This window comes from Pogona vitticeps, chromosome 4, assembly GCF_051106095.1.
Source record: "Pogona vitticeps strain Pit_001003342236 chromosome 4, PviZW2.1, whole genome shotgun sequence".
Taxonomy (NCBI): Eukaryota; Metazoa; Chordata; class Lepidosauria; order Squamata; family Agamidae; genus Pogona; species Pogona vitticeps.
This window is the reverse complement of record NC_135786.1, coordinates 174796429-174819074: the sequence shown is the minus strand read 5'-3', so window position 1 is coordinate 174819074 and position 22646 is coordinate 174796429. Positions and strand designations below refer to the sequence as shown.

Genomic DNA, 22646 nt, shown 5'->3' with positions numbered 1-22646 from the left:
AGAGCCTGTGTCCTGAGCACACTTCTGTACTGCAGCGAGTCCTGGAAACTTTGTGCATGGCATGACAGGAAGTTGAACACGTTCCATGCGCGTTGTCCCCAATGCATTTTTGGTATCAACCTGGCAGGACAAAGTTCCAAACAGAGTAGTCCTAGAATGAGCTGGAATTTTAAGCATGTATACGGTACTGAAACAGCAAAGTCTATATTGGCTCGGCAATGTCGTGAGAATGGTTGATGGTCGGATTCCAAATGATCTCCTGTATGGAGAATTAGTGCAAGGAAAGCACCCCAGAGGGAGACCCCAGCTGTGATACAAGGATATCTGCAAGTGGGATCTGAAGGCCTTAGGAATGGACCTCAACAGATGGGAAACATTGACATCTGAGTGTTCAGCCTGGAGGCAGGCGGTGCATCATGGCTTCTCCCATTTTGAAGAGACACTTGTTCAGCAGGCCGAGGCAAACAGGCAGTTCCGAAACCAGCAAAATCAGGGAGCTGGACAGGGGACAGATTGTATTTGTCTTCAGTGTGGAAGAGATTGTTACTCTTGAATTGGCCTTCTCAGCCACGCTAGACAATGTTCCAAGACCTCTATTCAGAGCACATTATCATAGTCTCTTGATGAAGGATGCCTACACACACATTTTTGTTAACATTTTTATTACAAATACAAACATGATTTTTTAAACATAATTACAATTGGCATAATTAAACATTTATTCCTTCTATACTTTCTTTCATATATTACTCTGGAATTGTTTTCCAGAGACACAAGCATACTTACTGTGAATTCTTTGGTACACAATCTTATATCATTAATCCAAATAATTAGCATTTTTCTTACAAATGTCAGATTTAAAAGTCCATTTGGGTTCTTCTGTCATTCAGAAAAAAAACACTTATGTAACACCCTGATGGTTTACGTAGCATCTGTTAACTGCTAAGAAGTTGCACAAGGCTTTCCAGACATTTTAAGTAATAAGCATCCTGCTGGCTTTCTTGTTGTAACTGAAAATCTAAAAAAGGAGAGAAATGCAGGAACTTTTAAATATACAACAAACTGCAAACCCTGCTTCATAATTAGATAAAAAGAAGACAAAACTCTGAATGAAAAATGCAACTCTAACTTTCCATAATCTTTATGAGACGCACCAATACTTCATACTCATGTTTTTGGATTCCAAAGTCATTCTAGAATAAAATATCAATGGGAACGTAGGAAGCTAGCTTATAGTGATTCATATCATTGATCCATATACCTCACTAGCAAGAGCAGCTCTGTAGGGTTTCCAAAATGCACTACTTGGAAATGCTAGCACAAGAGTGGGAATATATTGCCCCCCCCATATTTGTGCACCACTACTCCCATTGTACCACATCATTGGCCAAATTTGTTAGGACTGATGGGAAATGAACTTCAGCCACTTCCACAGGCCCACAGGATCCCTAGCTTTGTGGAGGCTGAATGTCAGTTTACTGAGCTTTCTTCAATTACCCAATATGCTAGCGATATCACTAATGGATTTGAAGAACAAATTGGCTTTGAGCGAACAGGATCTCATATGCTTTTCTTTCCAACCAGTTAGCTTATTGTGGCTCTAGAGGTTGTTTCCAAGGTTGTGTACCCTAGACCAGTGGTCCCCAACCCTGGGCCTCCAGATGTTCTTGCACTTCAACTACAGTGCGGTCTCGACTTACGAACGACCCGACTTGCGAACAATTTGAGTTACGAACCTGCCCTATAGGGAAAGTAAGGACTCGACATGTGAACTTCCCTCGAGTTACGAACAGGGAAAAAAGTCCCCCCTCCCTCCCCTTAGAGGCTTCTGGAGGGGGGAAAAGGGTCAGAAACTTAAAAATAAATACTGTACTGTTAAATAAAGTCACTTACCAGGCCTTGGTAGCCCCCAAACCACAGGAAAAAGAGCAGGAAAGAGCTAAAAGCCGACACCCAGAAAGAGCCTGGCAGCCATTTTGTGGTTTTCCCCGCTCCTCTCCCCGCCTAACAGCTGATCGGCTGGCTCTGAGCAGGCTTCTGGAGGCTTGCTCAGCACCTAAAAAGCCTGCCTGAGTGCCTTTGTGCTGAATCAATCAGCACAACATGCTTTAAAACATTATTTAAAATTGGCTTCGTTTTTTAAAAAAAGAGTTCTAAAGTGCTGCCTTTAGTGTTCCCTGCCTTCCCTGAACCTAAGGGGGAAAAAGAAAGAAAATATCCCCCTCTAGTGGCAGAAGGCAGAATAGCAGCTTCCCATTAGTTTCTATGGACAGAAAAGAGCAGATACGGATTAAATGGTTTTCAATGCATTCCTATGGGAAATGCAGATTCGACTTAAGAACTTTTCGACTTGAGAACCACCTTCCAATACGGATTAAGTTCTTAAGTCGAGACCCCACTGTACCAGAAATTCTGGCCAGCAGAGGTGGTGGTGAAGGCTTCTGGGAGTTGTAGTCCAAGAACATCTGGAGGCCCAAGGTTGGGGACCACTGCCCTAGACACTGCAAGTTCTGTCCCCTTAAAACCGATATATTTTTTTTGTGTCAGGAAATAAAAAAACATAGAAGCTCTTTGTTATTACCTTTCCCTTCAGGTAAAAAGATTATTGTGCGCTATCTCCTTCAACTACACATAGCAAAATAAGTCCCAAGAAAGTGGACAAATATTAGTTGGTAACATCTCCAATCACTGCTAGCCGAGATAGCTCATGATGAGGGATGATGGGACTTGCAATCCAGCAACATCCAGGACACCACAAGTTGCCAACTCTTATGCTTGTGTGTAGATGAAAGACACTATACCCTTCCTCTCTATTTAATACTTTATACGTATGCTCATGATACATATGTAAGAGAAAACTGAAAAGACCAATTTTCACTGTATTCTGTCTTTTCTCAAAGATTTTGAGAACTGTGGCAGGGGTTCAACAATCCTAAAAAGGCACTTGCTTTGAAATGTTTTCCTCCTCTTTGGGAGGGAAGCCTACATAGATTTCAGAAGGAAAAGCCCAAAGTTCATACAGCTTCCAAACATTTGCTGCCTTAAACTGTAATCCTAGGCACACATTTTTGGGAATAAGACCCACTGAACTCCATGAGACTTGCTTCTAATTAAAAATGCAAAGATTAGATTGCAAAATATTTGTTTGGGTTTTTTGAGTGTGTGTGTGATGTGGAGTATTAATCATTTCTTCACAATACAACTATGAAACCAGTTACTAATCCTTTAAGAGTGAAGCTACACTTTCTCCTTAAGAAACATACTTTTCTTTGCAGAAACGAAGGCCTCATCTATTCTTCTTTTTATCGATGGATTCTTCAAAGTCACTTTTGCCTGTAGCACAAAGAAAGAACAATCCAAGTATTATTAATTCCCTCATGTTGATGCTCTTAATATCTTTCCTCCTTCTTGCACTCCTTTACTGGCAGCAGGCTACGGGGCTATGACATTCACACACTTAAGAATGCAACATGTGAGCATACCACTGTGAACAGTGGTATAGAAGGAGAGCAGAAGGATTCAATGAAATCTAGCAATCAAAAGAGACACAATTTCCCAGAACATGGTTGACTGCAAAGTTCAGCATAACAGAAGGCTCTTCGTGGAATATTAAACAGCCTTTTGAGTGACACACTTGCCAACTTCTTGCTGAATACAATAGGGCAAGCATAGGCTGTCTGCTACATAGCAATAGACAGCATATTTTAAAGTCACGTGTCACATAACCTACAAGTTAATTTATTATGTTGCCATACACCAATGTTAATTTGATGCATTTATACATTACACAATACTCGTGTAGAGGCTGAAAGCAGAGAAATATATGTTTTAAACAGGTAAATATATGTCTTCTGATTAAGAATTTCACTAAGTAGGTTTCAGACATAAATGTCCCACTGACCAATTCTTTATAAAAACCAGTTGCCAACAGTCAAGGATGAAAAAGAAAGAAAGGTTACTTACCTGTAACGATGGTTCTTCAAGTGGTCATTCTGTGAATTCACACAAAGGGTTAATACCAGCGCCAGCGTTGGGCCTCTCGGAACATTCTCTAGCTGCAAGAGAAAAGTAACAATGTTTAGGACTACCCCTACTGCGCACGCCCAGCCTAACCCTCCCTCAGTTCCATTTGTCCGCCACAGGTACTCGAGTCATAGAGATGCCAGTGACAGACAGACAGAGGGGAGGCCGGGCGGGATTGTGTGAATTCACAGAATGACCACTTGAAGAACCATCGTTACAGGTAAGTAACCTTTCTTTCTTCATCGTGGTCTTCTGTGAATGCACACAAAGGGTGATTAGCACGCTTACTAACCGGATGGTGGGCTGTCACTGAAGAGCCGATGTTAACACTGCCCTCCCGAATCTGGTTTCCTCTCTTGCCCTCATGTCCAATCTGTAGTGGGTTATGAAGGTAGAGGCATTGGACCAGGTAGCGGACCGGCAGATGTCGGGCAGGTCGACGCCACGGAGTAAGGCAGTTGATGAGGCAACAGCCCTGGTGGAGTGGGCTTTAAGTCCTTTTGGAGGATCTCTGTGGTTGAGCTCGTAGGCAAGGGCGATGGTAGATACGAGCCACCTAGAGAGCGTCGACGGCGAGGCCGGACAGCCCTTCTTTGGGCCAAAGTAACAGAGAAACAGTCTGTTGGCCAGTCTAAAGTCCTTGGTCCTGGAGACATAAAAGGCCAAGGATCGTCGAACATCAAGCATGTGGAGCATGCGTTCAGCATCAGTAGTCGGAGACGGAAACAAGGTCGGTAGAATCAGTGGTTGATTTACATGGAAGTCGGAGACCACCTTCGGGAGAAAAGAGATGTCCAGGTAAAGCATAACCTTGTCCTTAAAGAATTGAAGGAAGGGTTGGTCATAACGGAGAGCTGCCAACTCACTAGCTCGGCGAGCAGATGTGATAGCCACCAGGAACAGCGTTTTTAAAGAAAGCATCTTGAGGTCACAGGTAGCCATAGGTTCAAATGGAGGCCTGGAAAGAGCATGTAGAACCAAGTGAAGGGACCACTGTGGGAGCGGTGGACGAACGGGAGGTCAGAGGTTAGAGAGACCCCTCAAGAACATCCGGACGGTAGGGTGAGAGAAAAACCGGGAAGAAGGAGAAGCCCTGGGTTGGAAGAAAACAACCGCCGCAAGGTACACCTTGATAGTAGATAGAGACAGGTGGAAATCAAACAGGTAACGGAGATACTGTAGAAGCGTGGAAAGAGATACAGGGGAGGGAACAAGCTCCCTCTGCTGGGTGAATTTCAAAAAACTTTTCCACTTGTAGGTATACAAGCGAGACGTGGAGGGCTTGACGGCGTTAGTCAAGACCTCTTGGATTTCGGGACGATCCTCCACGCCGTCAGATGGAGCGTGTCGAGGTCGGGGTGAAGGACTTTGCCTGCTTCCTGGGTCAGCAGGTCCGGCCACAGCGGAAGGGTCATGGAGTCCACAGCCATGCTGACTAGAGTGGGGAACCACACTTGGCGAGGCCAAAAGGGTGCAATGAAAATGGCCGGAGTCATCGAACGTTGGAGCTTGATTAGGGACCTCTGTATCAACGGAATCGGTGGAAATATGTACAAGAGACCCTGGTTCCATGGAATCATGAATGCGTCGCCGAGAGAATGCAGGCCGAGACCGGCTCGAGACGCGTACCTGAGGCATTTTGCATTGTGAGGGGATGCAAACATGTCCAGCACTGGAGACCCCCACCGGTTGCAAAGGTCGTGAAAAACCAGGGGGTTCAGTTCCCATTCGTGTGTCTGATGTTGAAGCCTGCTCAGAGTGTCCGCAATGGCGTTGTCCTCTGTGGCTACATGGATGGCTACCGGGTAGATATGATGACGGTAGCACCACTCCCAGAGGAGGATGGAGAGATACAGGAGTGAGTGAGAGCGAGTTCCTCCCTGCTTGTTGACATAGTGCATTGTGGTAGTGTTGTCCGTCACTAGCTGAACTCTGCGGCCCTGTAGCAGAGGGAGGAAGGACCTGAAGGCTTTGATAACTGCAAGGAGCTCCAGGTGATTGATGTGGAGCATGGTTTCCTGTGGGGTCCAGAGGGCATGAATGGTGTGATGACCGCAGTGCGCCCCCCAGCCGGATGGACTGGCGTCCGTTGTGACCTGAACGGAGAGACGGAGTGGACGAAAAGGCCGGCCAACCATGAGGTGGGGTGTGTACGTCCACCATTGGAGCTGCCTGGCGAGCTCCGGGGTGACCCGGAGACGCTTCCTCTGGCTGTCCGTCATAGGGTCGAAAAGAGTGAGGAACCAAGACTGGAGCGAGCGTAGCTTGAGGCGAGTGTGAGCGAGCGCCGGTGTTGTAGAGGACATCAGGCCGAGGAGGTGTTGGGCGTGATGGGCTGTCACTCGAGCACGAGGGCGAAATTTCCTGATGGCTCGCTGAATCTTGTGCATCCTCTCTGGGGGAAGAAATGCCCGACCCTTCACAGCGTCCAAGCAAACCCCTATGTATTGTACTGTTTTGGAGGGAACGAGCTGAGACTTCTGTTTGTTGACAGTGAGACCGAGATTGGAGAGGAGATACAGGATGAATTTTGTGTCTTTCAGGGATTGTCTTCGTGAGGTGGAGACTACGAGCCAATCGTCCAGGTAAGGATAAACGTGGATGCCCCGGAGACGAAGGTAAGCTGCCACTGGGGCCATGACCTTGGTAAAGGTCCGAGGAGCTGTGGACAGGCCGAACGGCAGGGCCTGGAATTCGTAGATTGTGCCCTGAAAGATGAACCGGAGAAACTTGCGGTGGTCGGGGTGGATAGTGACGTGGAAGTATGCGTCCTTTAGATCTATAAGGACGAACCAGTTGTTTTTCTTCAGCAGGTGCATGATGGACTCTAGGGTGAGCATCCAAAACCGTCTGGGTCGCAGGTAAGTGTTTAGAAGTCTTAGATCGAGGATGGGCCTTATGCCTCCTCCTCTTTTTGAGACAGCAAAGTAGCGGGAGTAAAAACCGCGGTGTATGTCGCGGGGTGGTACTGTATAGATGGTATCTTTTTCCAAGAGAGATGATATTTCTTCCTCTAGCGAGGGATCGAAGGGAGAATGATTTATGAAACCTAGCGGAGGAGATCTTATAAACTCCAGCTGGTAACCGTGCTGAATAATTTTTAGAGCCCAAGTGTCGTTTGTGATGGTAGACCAGTTGTGAAGAAACGGTTGAAGACGGGTGGCAGGTGGCGAGTGGGTAAAAATGGGGGGCCGAAAGTCAAAGATACTGTTTTTGTTTTCTTCCAGGTGGCTTAAAGGATTGGCGGCGATGAGACGGACGAGGCCGGTATCCCTGATAGCCCTGGAGAGAAGAAGAAGACTGGCCAGAGCGTTGTTGAGGTGGGTGCTTGTAAGGACGGTACTGTTGAGAAGGTTGATATTGACCATAAGATTTGCGCCATGGGGGCCTTCGCTGCCTAGACTGAGTTTGGACAGAGTAGGATTTGGCAGTCCTCTTGGCCTTGTGAAGGTCCTCTAAATGGGAGTCGGTCTTTTCGTTGAACAGCCCGGTAGCGTCAAAGGCGAGGCTCTCAACCTTTGATTTGACGTCCTCCATTATGTCTGCAGAACGGAGCCAAGCGTGGCGCCGGACAGTGACGGCAGACATGAGAACTCTGGCAGAGATCTCTGCTGCATGTCTGATGGAGAGACGCTCATACTTGGATACCGTCTGAGCTTCCTCATATGAGTTCAGGAAAGCTTGCCGGGAGTCTTCAGGTATCATTTTGAGACCTGGCAAAAGTTTGAGCCATAACTGTTTGTGATAAGCCCCTAGAACAGTCTGGTAATTTATGACTCGAAGTAACAAGGTGACAAGGGAGTAGATTTTTCTGCCGATGATTTCCAGTTTTTTACCCTCCTTGTCAACGGGGGTAACGTGAGCTTTGGCCGATGGCCTTGAACAGCTTGTTTCAACAATGAGTGAGTTTGGAATCGGATGCTTGAGTAAAAAGTGGGTGTCAGCCCCATGAATCTTGTAGAAGTGTTCTGTGCGACGAGGGACATTAGGAGTATTCGCAGGCTGAGCCCAGAACTCCTTAATGGCCTCCATAACTACAGGCACAAAGGCTATACTAGGGGGAGCGGTACTGTCCTTCTTGATGTCTCCGAAGAACAAGTCCTCACCCGGAGGCGAAGGGAGATTCAAGTCCAATTTCAGTGTTTTGGCAAGTCTGGACATCATCTGAGAGTAGGAAGAAAAATCCTCAGATGGAGAAGAGGCGTGAGGGTCACCTGTATCTGAAAGCACCACATCACCCGGAGGTAAATCGTGCGGTGGCAGGGGTGGGGGTTGTTCCTGATCAGAGTCAGAAGACTGCTCCGTGGACACCTCATCTGGATCCGAGGAGAAGACATCCCTCTTCTTCTTTGGAGGGGGTTTCTCGATGCCGACCGGCGCTGTCGGAGGTCGAGTCGGGGCCGCAGTCGGCGCCGAGGTGGAAGGGACCGGTTGCGGTGGAGGGGCAACAGGTAGCGAAGGAGGCTTTTCTCCGACTCGAATAGCTCGGCGTCGACGTCGAGGACGGGTCGACTCTGAGGAAGAAGACAGGTATATGTACCGGATCTTCTTATGGTACCGGTCTCGAGATGCGGACGTCGAAGACGAGGAAAGGGACCTCGAACGCTCACGTCGACGTCGATGGCGCTTACGACGCTTGGGGCGGTCGGAGTCCGCCGAACAGGAAGAAGAGGATCGACGTCGATGTTTGCTACGACGCTGATGGGAGCGTCGCTTCTTCCGAGAGCGTTTGCGCTTAGAAGATTTCGAGTCCGAACGATGGGAAGAGTCGGACTGGGTGGAAGCCCGATGCCTCTTCTTCGACCGTTTCCGTCGAGGAGACTTCGACCTCGAGCGGCCGGAGGAAGGGGATCGACTCGTGGAGCGATGCTTCTCCGTGCGGGAACGTTTGCCTCGAGGAGATTTCGACCTCGAACGCACAGGTGAACGAGGCACCTTGTCTCGAGGAGATCTCGAGTCCGAGTGTACGGACGAGATCGACACAGGAGGCGACCCCTGGCCCGCAGGAAAAGGGCTATGTGGGGCAGAAGTGACACCAGTAGTGACACCTACTAACTGGCTCGGCGTCGGGGAAGACATTCCCGATGGTGGCACAGCTTCAGTGCGTCGAACTGGAGGAGGAGCGGGTGCCTCGGACGAGGTCTCGAAGCGTCTCGACAACTCCTCGAGAATCGGTGACGGTATCGAGCCCGAGCTCGGAGAAAGTCGAATGGATGTCATTTTAAGCTGGGCGGCTGCCTTAGCTTTAGATGTCTTCGACGGTTTAGCTTTTGGTGGAACAAGAGCCGGGGGCTCGGGATTCGAAGCAGGCGCGGCCGATTTCGACGACGCGGATTTTTTCGACATTTTCGAAACTTTGGAGACGACCGATTGAACAGGAGCTGCTCGAGAAGTGGAAGCCATTTCTCCCTCCGAGGGCGCCGTGGAAGACAACGTTGACTCCCACAGATGGAGTTTAAGGCGCTGCTGGCGAGCCTTAAGAGCGGCTTTAGTGAAAGCTTTGCAGTGTGGGCAAGTTTTGGAGTTGTGCGATTCCCCCAAACAATACAGACAAGTATCGTGGCCGTCCTGGTGGGGAATTTTGCGATCGCACACCACACACCTGCTGAATGGCCCGGAAGGGGACATAGGGCGGGAAAAAACCGATGTCGACTAGTTTAAGGGAGAAGGCAAGGCAGTCCGTAAGCAGTCCGAGTAAGGCCAGTAGAAGAAAATAAACCGAGTCGTCTAGTTGAAGGGAGAAAGCGCTAGGGTAGTCCGTGAGCTAAGCGAGGTCAAAAAATCCAAGGAATAATATCAGGTCGCAAATAGAACGCAGCTAAGACGAGAGGCTCCAAACCGCTAGGCGGAAAAATGGAACTGAGGGACGGTTAGGCTGGGCGTGCGCAGTAGGGGTAGTCCTAAACATTGTTACTTTTCTCTTGCAGCTAGAGAATGTTCCGAGAGGCCCAACGCTGGCGCTGGTATTAACCCTTTGTGTGCATTCACAGAAGACCACGATGAAGAAACAGCCCATGTCAGGTTTTCTGGAAAAAGAGGACATCACTGAGGCTCAGTAATTGTTAACATTAGGGGGAATAATAGAAAAGCAGGGCTGGGAGAGGACCAGGTTTCTTTGTACTTTCCCATCTATCAAAATATGATGGAATATTAGCTTGCAACATTGGCCATAATTTAAGTGTTGTGGAGTGGCTGCTTTCTAAGAAATACGTGGCCTGAATCTCTCCCAAACTAGGATAAGGCAATAAAGCCCCTGATGCCAATTCCCTTCTCAAGGAACTTCCTAGACCATTTTTTCTGAGAAGACAACTTTCTGTTTTGCTAGAACAGAAGACTTAGGACCGCTTTGGTGATACGAGATCTCAGAGAAAATGCAGTGGCTGAAGAAGAACAGAAAGAATAGATATAGGAATGTCTAAGAAGGGCTGGGAAAAGAGAACAAAAACCTGAGGAAAGGCTTCGAATTGGGAAAACAGAACACCATTATTGTAAGGTCTACTACATCCACAGAGGCATAACATGTCTTTATGCATTACAACAAAACTTCATCTGTAGTCTCTATTGTCATGAGCACTGTGTTATAACAGATCCAAGGGGTAATGTGATAATGGCCTGAATCCAGATTTAGGCAAGTGTAATTGGGATTGTCCTTTTTATGGCAGTCTCTCCAGTCCTGTGAAGGTCACACACAGACATTGCTGAATGGAGTGTGCAGGGGAAAGGTCCCCCAGAACAGGAGGGGAGGACGTTCCCATTAGCAACACTCTTCAGTGAATGGAACACAGATCCCCCAATCTAATCCTGTGAATGTAGCTACATAAAAAGCTGCCCTTGGTGGAATCAGATCATGGGTCCATCAAACTCAGAAGAACAGAAGCAAACCGTGGCACAGACTGCAAACTATTCATGTAAAAAAAAAAGAAAAAGAAAAAGAAAAAAGATTAAAGTTGAAGAACATTACAATCATCACAGCACCAAAATATAATTTAAATAACAATCCTTAAAAATTCAGAGGCATGTGAACACCAGATCTGTATTACTAAAGTCAGTCAGCTATAAGCCAAATAATTCTGTTGACTGAAACCAGAGACAATATAAGGGAAGAATGCAAAAAGGATATGCCTGTAGTTAAAAGGCAAGAAATAGATAAGTCGTGAAACTCACAATACAAGCGAAGTACAAGTGCCAGAAACAGCAACATAATGCTGGATGCAGTTTTCTCAGTGATTGTCATACAGGGATTATTACAATAATCAGTGCAAAATAATAGAAGAGAACAACAAACAAGAAACAGAGAACTCTTCCACAAGATCCAAGAAATTAGAGGAGAATTTAAAGCTACTGTATTTTTCGCTCTGTAAGACACACTTTTCCCACCCAATAAAGGGGGGGGGGAGTCTGTGTGCCTATGGAGCAAAGCTGGCAATTTCGCCACCACTGGCCCTGTGGGGGGAGCCTTGCAAGGGTCCGAGTGAGCCTTACAGGACCCTTGCGCGGCTCCCCCCACCCCCCATGGGGCCAGCGGGGGCGAAATCATGACCTTCCAGGGCCTTTTTTGAGCCTTTCAAACCTCAGAAAAGGTCCTGGAAGCTGGCGATTTGATCCCTGCTGGCCCCAAGCAGGGGTGGAGGGAGCCTCACAAGGGTCCGAGTGAGCCTTCCAGGAGCCTTGAGAGGCTCCCCCCACAGGGCCAGCAGAAGCGAAATCGCCTGCTTCCAGGACCTTTTCTGAGCCTTTCAAGCCTCAGAGAAGGTCCTGGAAGCTGGCAATTTTGCCCCCGCTGGCCCCGTAGGGGGTGGGGGGAACCTCGCAAGGGTCCTGGAACAGACCCTAGGACCCTTTGGAGGCTCGCCCTGCCCCCCATGGGGCCAGAGGGAGCGAAATTGCCACCTTCTGGGACTCTTTTGAGGCTTGGGAAGCTTCAGAAGAGTCCCTGAAGATGGCGATTTCACCCCTTCTGGCCCCCTAGGGGGCAGGGTGAGCCTCCAAAGGGTCCTAGGGTGTGTTCCATAAGATGGACCTCTCCATATGGATCACCAAATTTTTAGGAGAAGAAAACAGATTATTATTTTCCTGTTTTCTTCTCCTAAAAATTTGGTGCATCTTATGGAGAGGTGCATCTTATGGAACGAAAAATACAGTAAATTATAGAATTTGAAAGATCAACAGGGAAACATTTTATCTGACCAGGTTAAAAGAAAGAAAGAATGAAAACAATATATTGAAGAAGTATATAGAAGAAATGCATGGGATGGCAGATTCTTTCAAAGAAGAATCCTGAAATTTTGGAAAGTGAAGTGAAAGCTGCTCTCACAGCAACTAGAAGAAGTAAATCACCATGGGTAGGTGGGATATTCATAGAGCTATTCCAGGCCACAGAGACTGAATCTATCAAAATTTTAACAAGAATATGGCAACAAATATAAAACAAATAAATGGTTCACAGATTGAAAAAATCAGTATATATTTCAATCCTAAAGAAACCAGACACTAAAACTGAATTAACTATAGAATTACTGCATTAATTTCCCATGCAAGAAAAGTGACTTTCCACATTTTAGAATAAATATTTTTGTCATATGGAGAGAGAAATATCAGATGCTCTAATTGGGCTCATAAAAAGAAGAAGCACTGGAGTTCATATTGCAAATATAGATTGCCTATCAAGGAATTTCAGAAGAAAATCAGTTTGTGCTTTATGGAGAGCAATAAAGCTTTGCACTGTGTTGATCATGAAAAACTGTGGAATGTTCTAAAAGAAATGAGTGTGTGTATCCTATACAGTGGTGCCTTGACGTATGACTGTCCCGACATACATCCATTTTGAGTTACGACCAGCTCCGGCTGCAAAATTTTGCTTCTACATGCAACCGGAGCTTCGAGTTACAACCAGAAAAAGGCAGGGGGAAAAAGGCGGGGAATTCAAATTGCTACCCGTTGGTGGCCAAGAGGCTGCTTCTTTGTAGCTCTTTCACCCCAGCAGTTAAGAGAATGTGCGATCGGAGGAGGCTTTGGACTGCCTGGTAAGGTGCTGCTTTCTACTTTCTAAAAACTGTTTTGGGTGGGTTTTGCAGCATGGTTTTGGGCTGGAGGGTGGGATTATGTTTCTATGCTGTGACGGGTCTTGCAGGGTTTGCTGGTTGTTTCCACTTCCCCATTTCCAACAGGTCTTGCAGGGTTTGTTTGTTTTTTGCTTCCCCCCACCATTACTGATGGGTTTTGCATGGTTTGTTTGCTTTCTGTTTTGATTTTTTTGCATTTCTGAAGGGTCCTGCACAGTTTGTTTGCTTTCTGCTTTGCTTTTTTTCATTTCTAAAGGGTCTTGCATGGTTTGTTGCTTTTCTTTCTTTTTCTTCCCTTCAGCCAGAACGGATTAATCGCGTTTCCAATAGGTCTTACAGTGTTGTGTTTTTTTTGTGGTGGTGCCTTTTTCTTTGGCCAGAATAGATTAATTGCAATTCAATGCATTCCTATGGGAAATGGTGCTTTGACCTACGACCATTTTGAGTTACAACTGGAGTTCCAGAACCAATTAAGTTTGTAAGTTGAGGCAGCACTGTACTCTAGACAACAAGCCTTCATTAAAGCAGAATATGGTATCCAACTGGCAATAGTGTCAAAGAGGACTACATTTCATTGCCCAATCTTGTAAATGTGCAAAACATAAGATATGAACAGCTGGATTAGAGACAGAGAAGTGAAACTTGATGGAAGGAACATGAATAATTAAATTGCTGATAACAGTGATAACTTGAAATGGGTACTATGAAGGTTAGGGAAAAATGCATAAACAGGATTACAGCTGAACTTTAGGAAGACAAAAATAATGTCTCCAGAAGAATTATTTCAATTTGGAGAACATCAACAAAATTGTCAAAGATCTTCTATACTTTGGTGCAATCATCAACCAAAATGGAGATTTCAGTCAAGAAACCAGAAGTCTGAAACTTGGGCAGGCACCTATGAAATAACGATGAAAGTTTCTCATGAGTAAGAATGTGTTGCTGGAGACCAGGATCATTCATAGCTCTTGAGAGTCCCCTGGACTGCAAGGAGAACAAATCTATCCATTCTAACGGAAATCAACCCTGAGTGCTCACTGGAAGGACAGATCCTGAAGCTGAGGCTCCAATACTTTGGCCATCTTATGAGAAGAGAAGACTCCCTGGAAAAGACCTTGATGTTGGGAAAGTGTGAAGGCAAGAGAAGAAGGGGACGAGAGGATGAGATGGCTGGACAGTGTCTCTGAAGCTACCAACATGAATTTGACACAACTCCGGGAGGCAGTGGAAGATAGGAGGGCCTGATGTGTCTGGTCCATGGGGTCACAAAGAGTCGGACACGACTAAACAACTTAACAACAACAACACTAAATAGATATGTGAAAGCTGGACTACGAAGAAAGCTGACAGAACAAAAATCGATTCATTCAAAATGCGGTGTTGTACCATGGACTGCAAAAAAAGGTTAATAAGTGGGTACAAGACCAAATCAAGCCTCAACTCTCTCTAAAAACAAAAGTGACTAATGTCAGACTATTGTACTTTGGACATATGCTGAGAAGACAAGGGAGACTGAAAAAGACATCAATGTTAGCAAGAAAGGAAAATAATAAGAAAAAAGGAAGTTCTAAGATGAGATGAATTAACTCAGTAAAGGAAGTCACATTGCTGTGTTTGGAAAATCTAAACAGAGTGGCTAATGACAGGATCTTTTGGAGGTTCTTGATTCTCAGGTAGGGGACGTGGTGGCGATTCTCAGGTGACCATATATCAGAAATGACTGGATTACATGTACCAACAATATCCACAGATGACTGACATTGAAACTGGATCTTCTGCATGCAGAGCATGTACACTGTCACTGTACTATAACCTCTCATCCTTCCCTCATTGCATTTGACTGAACTAAGATCAACCAACTTTGCTGTAAGCTTCTATTGTTTGGACTGATTTATACAGTGTTGTGTTTGTCAGTCATACTGACACTAATGGAAATGCAGGACATTCAATGCAATTCATAAATAAAACCCACAATGCTTTTGTGCAAACATACCAGAAGAAAAGCATTCAGCCTTGAAAATACTAACCTTTTGATAATTGTGAAGCAAAGCCCATAGTGCAGATGCTCCTATTCTTCGAGCTGCAAGGTTATCACTTTCCAGACAGGAAGACAGCAATGCAATAGCTTTATCTATGAGGAAGACAAAAGACCACACATGTACCTGACAAAAGGCCATTCTATCACAATTTCTGCTCCTCCAATGAATTCCTACCAGGAATTTGTCTCTCTCTTTCTGTGATAAATATTACAACAAATAATTTAATTTTGGCTAACATCTATGCCTTTAGGCATTAAAATTTGCTTGCGGGAAAAAATAAATTTAGATATAATAAATAAAGCTAAGACATTTAGATAACCTGCAATGTATCTTTTAGACTGCTGAGTGCTAGCAAAGGGAACACAAAAGGTGTAAAATGGTGGCAGCTTGTTCTTTATAAAACAAAACAAAACATCCAACTGTACTACCTTACCACACCTGCAGTTTAGGAGACGGAGCCCAGGAGAGGAATTCCTCAACTGTGGTGCTCCACATCTAGAACACTATGCCCAGAGAAACCAAAGTCAAGGTTGGATTGCTGGATTGTCTTGACATTAATGATTTGAAGGTTTCTGCTGGGTAATTTTGCAGAATTTTACTGTCTTACTTAAAGCTGTACAGACACTTTGTACACTGACCAGACTCTAGTACCAAAGTGTGATTCATATATTCATTCAATAAATTGCTAATTAATTTGCTAACTGCAGTCTGAAAGACATGATGCAGCTCTCTGAATAAACTTATAGTGCATTCTAGCGTATTATATTACCAAGTGGATTAACTGAAATTAATATATATCTACATCTATTATCTACTTTCACATTTGTATACTGTGATTCATTCATTTACTTGATTTATATACCATCAGAGCTGGAGGAGACTCTTGAGAGTCCCCTGGACTGCAAAGAGAACAAACCTATCCATTCTAAAGGAAATCAACCCTGAGTGCTCACTGGAAGGACAGATCCTGAAGCTGAGGCTCCAGTACTTTGGCCATCTCATGAGAAGAGAAGACTCCTTGGAAAAGACTTTGATGTTGGGAAAGTGTGAAGGCAAGAGGAGAAGGGGACGACCGAGGATGAGATGTTTGGACAGTGTCATTGAAGCAACCAACATGAATTTGACACAACTCCGGGAGGCGGTGGAAGATAGGAGGGCCTGGCGTGCTCTGGTCCATGGGGTCACGAGGAGTCGGACACGACTAAACGACTGAACAGAGCACTATTCGGGTGATTTACAAAAAGGAAACAGAAACCCAAACAGAAATAAAACTGTAGCAGATTTAAACATTCTGTTTACACACAAAATCTTTCATATTAAGCATACATCTGTAACCTACATTTCCATCAAATGGCAGTAATGCATTATAGTAAAAGTTCAAACAAAAGAATTAGTACTTACCATTTGCTAGTATCTTGGCTTTGTTTGCTGTGCTAAAGCAGGTATTGTGCAGAATCAGAAGAATTGTACACGGATTACTTCGGTGTTTGTACTTGGCCAGCTCTGTAAGTTGTTCTAAACTACCATTCAGCTTCACAATCATTTGCTGTCCATCTTCTCCAAATGACAAATTCAACAACAGCTTCAGCCAAGCAACAGCCAGTACACTGAGGCTTTTATTACTCCCTTTGGGCAATGACAGCGACAAAAAGTTCTGCAAAAAGTTATTCTGGAATAGGAAAGGGATAAATTATACCATGCTACTCAGCAACATATTTCCACAAACCTTCCGAAAGAAGTTTATTCCCAAAATAAGATATTTTTCTGGATATATTGAACAAGATATTGGCTGAAATCCTCTTACTTGGTGTAGTGAGTCACATTAGAACAGTCCCACTGAATCAGCGGGGATTTTGTAGGTCAACTCTTCTATAAATTCAAATAATGCAAATAGGTCTACTCTAGTTGTAATTTACTATGCTAAAGCAAGTCACAATCGCATTTGAATCAATGGAAGTTTGACCCACCAATTCCCATCTGATTTTATGGGCCTAGTGTTGCTTGCTACGCTAACCAAGAGGATTTCAATCACTGACCAAAAACAAAACTTCTAAAATCTTGCTTATTTGGTTCCTCCTTCTTAAACAATCCTTCAAATTATGCAATCTACTCTGTGGCCATTAACACACTGCTTCAGTCTGATCACACCTTCAATGGATAATCTTCATCTACACAAACATGTCATTTACTAAACCTTTTTAACAGTTCAGCACTACTCTGAAATTGCAATGTTATTCTCACAATGAGTTCAATAATGCACTTATTAATAAAATAAAGCCCTTATGTTCCTGTACTACTTGGTAAATCCAATCTAGTAATCTGAAAAAAATTACAATCAGATGTGTTGTTGGGAGGTCATGTGCAACCAGCGACCAACTGCAAAAAAGTATTGATGAATTAGTGATTAACAGGTCTTGAAAGATGATGCTGTTAAGTTGCTACATTCAATATGCCAGCAAGTTTTGAAAACCCAACAGTGGCCAGAGGATTGGAAAAGATCAGTCTACATCCCAATCCCAAAGAAAGGCAGTGCCAAAGAATGCTCCAACTACCGGACAATTGCACTCATTTCACATGCTAGCAAGGTTATGCTCAAAATCCTCCAAGGTAGGATTCAGCAGTATGTGGACCGAGAACTCCCAGAAGTACAAGAGTCCTTGGAAAAAACCATGATGTTAGGAAGGTGTGATGGCAAGAGGAGAAGGGGACGACCGAGGATGAGATGGCTGGACAGTGTCATCGAAGCAACCAACATGAATTTGACACAACTCTGGGAGGCAGTGGAGGATAGGAGGGCCTGGCGTGCTCTGGTCCATGGGGTCACGAAGAGTCGAACACGACTAAACGACTAAACACACAAGTCCTTAGATCTAAATCCAATCAACCATATTTGGAAAGAGAAAAATGTATAAGATAACCTCCATGAACTCTTGAGAAAGACAGTGGAAGATTTCTTGCAGTACAGCGCAACAATAAATAAAAACAGCAATAACACATGAGAAAGATGGTGAATAAGGAAGGATATGGCACATAAACTGTTCAGTGTTATAAGAAAAGGTCTTGGAACAGGTCAGAAACATCACTTTAATAAAAAAAAAAAGGTTTTCCATTGCGCATCCCATGGAGACTGCTTTCCTGACACTCACTTACCTCTCTTTTGGACACAAGGCAAATGCATTTTTATTCTCCTAGCTTTTCATACGCTGTTAGACTTAACTATAAGGTTCTGAATCTCTCTTATCTGAGGGCTACTGACCGGCTGCATCATAAGTATTCTTTTACTGACTGCAATAGTCAACTGTTGATATTTTCAGCTGCTTTGAGAGCAGTTTTGTGAAAATCCAGGGAGAGAAATTTAATCAGAAACATTATCTACGTTTAGTGACCTTAAATGTTCAGCATCTGTTTTAATCAATGCACACCAAGTCAAAAGTCGTTCTGGCTGTCTAGAAATATTTTGATATACAAGGCATAAAATCACAAATCCATATTTCTGCCCCATTTCCTGATGAGGATAAAAAGAGCAAAGATAAAGAGATGGTCTTGTCCCACCTACTGCTTTGAGAAGCAAGAAGTTGTGGATTCACTGGGGAGGGAGAGAACTGTACTAACGAAAGCTACTTTGGGAAAGTTTCCGGCAGCATTCATCAAGCATATGCAGGAAATTACGGCACTATTCATAGAAGAATTACTGCATCAAAACAAACCCATAATTTCTGGGAAAAGGCACGTCCTACATGTTTCACTTAAAAGGTAACTACACAGCCGTGAGAAAAAGAGGCAACAAAGAACATAAATGAAGAGCAGGGGATTTAGGCCCATCTTTCCACAAAAAGCAGTGCTGACAAGTGACAAAATATATCCTTGATGTATACAATTGATGTCTAAATGTACTGGAGCTGCATATACAAATTATACTAATAAATCAGCTACAAACCATAAGCATTGAAAGCTGGTGATGCAGTACAGAAAAGCTAGGACAGGGCATAATACAGTCATATTGGCTAAAAAGATAATTGGTTGTCTGAGACAAAACATGGTTCCTTAGCGTATTCAATGTCAATTGTGCAAAACTATACTTCAAGGCATTTGCTTGAACCAGTTTGCAATCAGGGCCCACAACCCAGAAGGCATTGTTGCAATAAATATGAATTGATATCAATATACAGTTTTGCGGAAAGAAGACAGATAGCAAATTTAAAAAAACTGGATAATTAACAAGGTTGAGCTCATTAAGTTAAAGATTCATAGGGGTAATACATAAGATACAGATAAATCAGCCACAACTTCATTAAGTATGACCGAGATCAAAGCGAGTATTTGCTGATGGACATAGCTGTCAGCAGAACTAAGGGCAGATAATTCTACTTCCTTGCACACATGCTAAGAAACCCTCTGTAGAGTAGTTCAAAGTGGCCTGGAGGTCTGGTAGCACTGGTTTGCCACATCTTTTTGCATACCTGAATGATTATTTCAATCATTACCACTACAAACTTAAACTCCTGTTCCCATTCTTGTGCTTGGGGGAGACCACATGGGATCTATTCAGGTGTCATCTATTCAGGTACGCTCACAATGTACAGAGGACAGAATTCTAGCCCCACTCCATTCCATATATTGCTATCTTTCCTCACATGGAGGGTGAGGGGACCAAAGAGAGGGAGCTCTGCTTTCTGTTGGCACTCTGCACATGAATTGGGACCCTGATCTTACAAAGTTCTGACTCTTGTGAAGGATCTTTATGGACAGTGAAACTCCTCTCCAGATTTGCTGTCCTCCGTGTGAAGGAAGGTGACAGAAGTGACAACAGAGGAGACAGGGCTAAAGTACGACCCTTTATACACAGTGGTATACTGTATTTTTTGCTCCATAAGATGCACCTGACCTTAAGACGCACATAATTTTTAGAGGAGGAAAACAGGGAAAATATATTCTGAACCAAATAGTGTAACAAAATATTTAATAAACTATAACAGAATAACATTTGAACCATGTAAAGTGAACAGCAGTCAACAGTAGCATTAAGAACCATTACCACTGTCATTAACAAATGGAGAGACTTAAAGCTTTGTGTACTTTAGTTTATGTACCATAAATTTGTGTACCAAATGTGGGAAAATCAACTGCCTAAGTGGGGGACTGTGTTTGTGGTTTCCCCTGGTCTTTCTAGAATCGCTCTTTCCCCTTTGGTCCTTGGCTGTTTTCACTGCAAGCTGCCATAGGCCTATTGGCCTTGCTGGTTTTCCAGGTGGGCTCCAGGAAGCAGATCCTGGAAAGCCAGCAGTGCAGAATGGTGAGGTCCAAATAGCAAGCAGTCTCTGGTGCCAGTTCAGGGGCCTCCCAGCATGGCAGTGGGAGGCTTCTGGGTGGTGGTGGTTGAACCCCTTTTTTTACTGTATTCGCTCCATAAGACGCACATACTTTCTCCCCCACTATTTGGGGGGGAAAGTGCATCTTATGGAGCGAAAAATATGGTAAATAAATAGGCAATGCCCAAACAGCATTACAGGTGTCTTAATAACTTCCCTCCATCTTTTCCACACCCTGAACCACTTTCTGCACGTTCCATATAAACTGAATATGCCTACCTTCTGAAGAACATTCTTACAATCATGAGATATAACCAGATTAGCCAGAAGATTAAAAGTCATCTGTTGAATGTTGTTGTTCTCAGCAAGAGTGTGAAAAGCTAACTTCACAACACTATGCATTAGCGAGTTTCCAGTTGCAGTTCTCTGAGCTGTCTGAAGGGGAGACAATCCGCCACTTGCCACACAAAGAGAAGCACAGCCTTTAAAAACGGAAATAGTGTTGCATATAAGTATTAGGAAGAACACAAATTTTCAGTTTCCATAAAATTAGCTAGAAGTACTTATAAATCCAGACAGTCTAAAGCAGTGGTCCCCAACCTTGGGCCTCCAGATGTTCTTGGACTTCAACTCCCAGAAATCCTGGCCAGCAGAGGTGGTGGTGAAGGCTTCTGGGAGTCGTAGTCCAAGAACATCTGGAGGCCCAAGGTTGGGGACCACTGGTCTAAAGGGGGTGGGGGAAGCCCAGTATCAAAAAGCCTGTAGGTTTGTATTGTATTGGTACCTGGATTGTACTGTTCTTTCAGTATGTGTGGGGATGGACGGTGAGACATAATAAGTCTGTTTAACAGCTAGAAAATAGTTTCCACACGAAGAATACATTGTTTGAAATCCTGTTGCAGTTTTAGAGGGGAACTGCTGTAAGCTAAGCCCTGTACACCTTATCTGTTGCCCAATGAGTTCTGTGACTCAGTATGCAATCATGTCTACAGAGATTTCTTAACTTATGGCAATTTGTTTCTCAAAAATACATTGCTTTTGAAACTCCACAAAAGGAATTCAGCCATTGCATGCTCTTAGCTGCTTATTATCACAAGTGAGACCTGGAACACAATGTTTCTCTAAATAATGCTATATAACATAACTATTTACAGTTCCACAGCCAGCACTTTCAAAGAATTTGGAACATATATATTGTTGGAACATATATGGAAAAGCAGACTAGATTCAGATGAAGGACAATGCCACTTAGAGGTGTACTCACTTTTGTTACCAGCGGTTTAGACATTAATGACTGTGTGTTGTGTTATTTTGAGGGGACAGCACATTTACACTGTTATACAAGCTGTATACTCCCTGCTTTACATTGTAGCCAAGTGTTATTTCTTCAGTGTTGTCACATGAAAAGATATACTAAAATATTTATGAAATGTGAGGGGGTGTACTCACTTCTGTGATATACTGTATGAGTTTTCCATAAGGTATCCCTAAATTATACATGGCCATAAATTGGCATTAAAGGACTTCACCCACATCTTCTCTCTTACCACATGTATGCCTGCTGTCCTCACACTGATGGCAGCAATTCATTTTAAAACCACTTTTAGGCAGCTGGCTGGCCTACTAAGGAAAAGCAGCAATATCACACTTGCCCCTCTTTCCCAGTACTGGAACAACAGGAAAGTAAACAGGCATTTGGAAACACACACACACAAATCCAAGCCAAGAAAACACATAGGGAATATAATGTTCATTTCCTTTTCATCATTCCTATTTTGAGCCAAGGAATTGTAAAGCTTAAGAGACATCACTTGTATTAATGATTTCTCACTGAAACATTTTTCCTCATGCGTGCATATGTTGAGAGCCATGAGTAACTTCAGTTAATCTGATGTGTGAACCAAACTGGATTACACATTGCAGATCCTTGGCTATAAACCTGAAGTTACTGTAAACATGCCCAAGGGATTAGGTACATTCTATTTAAGATAATATGTTTTCCTTTAAATAAAGAGTGCTGCTTCTATACAGTGGTGCCTCGCATAACGAGCGCGCCGTTTAACGACGAATCCGCATAGCGAGGCATTTTTTATGATCATTTTTGCGATCGCATTGCGATGTTTAAATAGGGTAAACATCACATTGCGATGATCGGTAAGCATTTCGCTTACCGATTTTCGCCTTGCGATGTTTTAGAACAGCTGATTAGCGGT

At 44.0% G+C, this 22646-nt stretch overlaps 1 protein-coding gene across 1 annotated transcript in view; it reads right to left on the bottom strand.

The window, feature by feature from the left end:
- Positions 1-22646, bottom strand: part of RTTN (rotatin) — a 124274-nt gene continuing 101628 nt past the window's right edge. The window contains exons 45-49 of the mRNA XM_020796643.3: positions 20713-20915; positions 16526-16793; positions 15113-15216; positions 3264-3333; positions 1-1018 (exon numbers count right to left, since the gene is read on the bottom strand). Coding sequence (XP_020652302.3) covers positions 936-1018; positions 3264-3333; positions 15113-15216; positions 16526-16793; positions 20713-20915 — 728 coding nt within the window. The 3' untranslated portion in view covers positions 1-935. The remainder of the gene's footprint in view (positions 1019-3263; positions 3334-15112; positions 15217-16525; positions 16794-20712; positions 20916-22646) is intronic.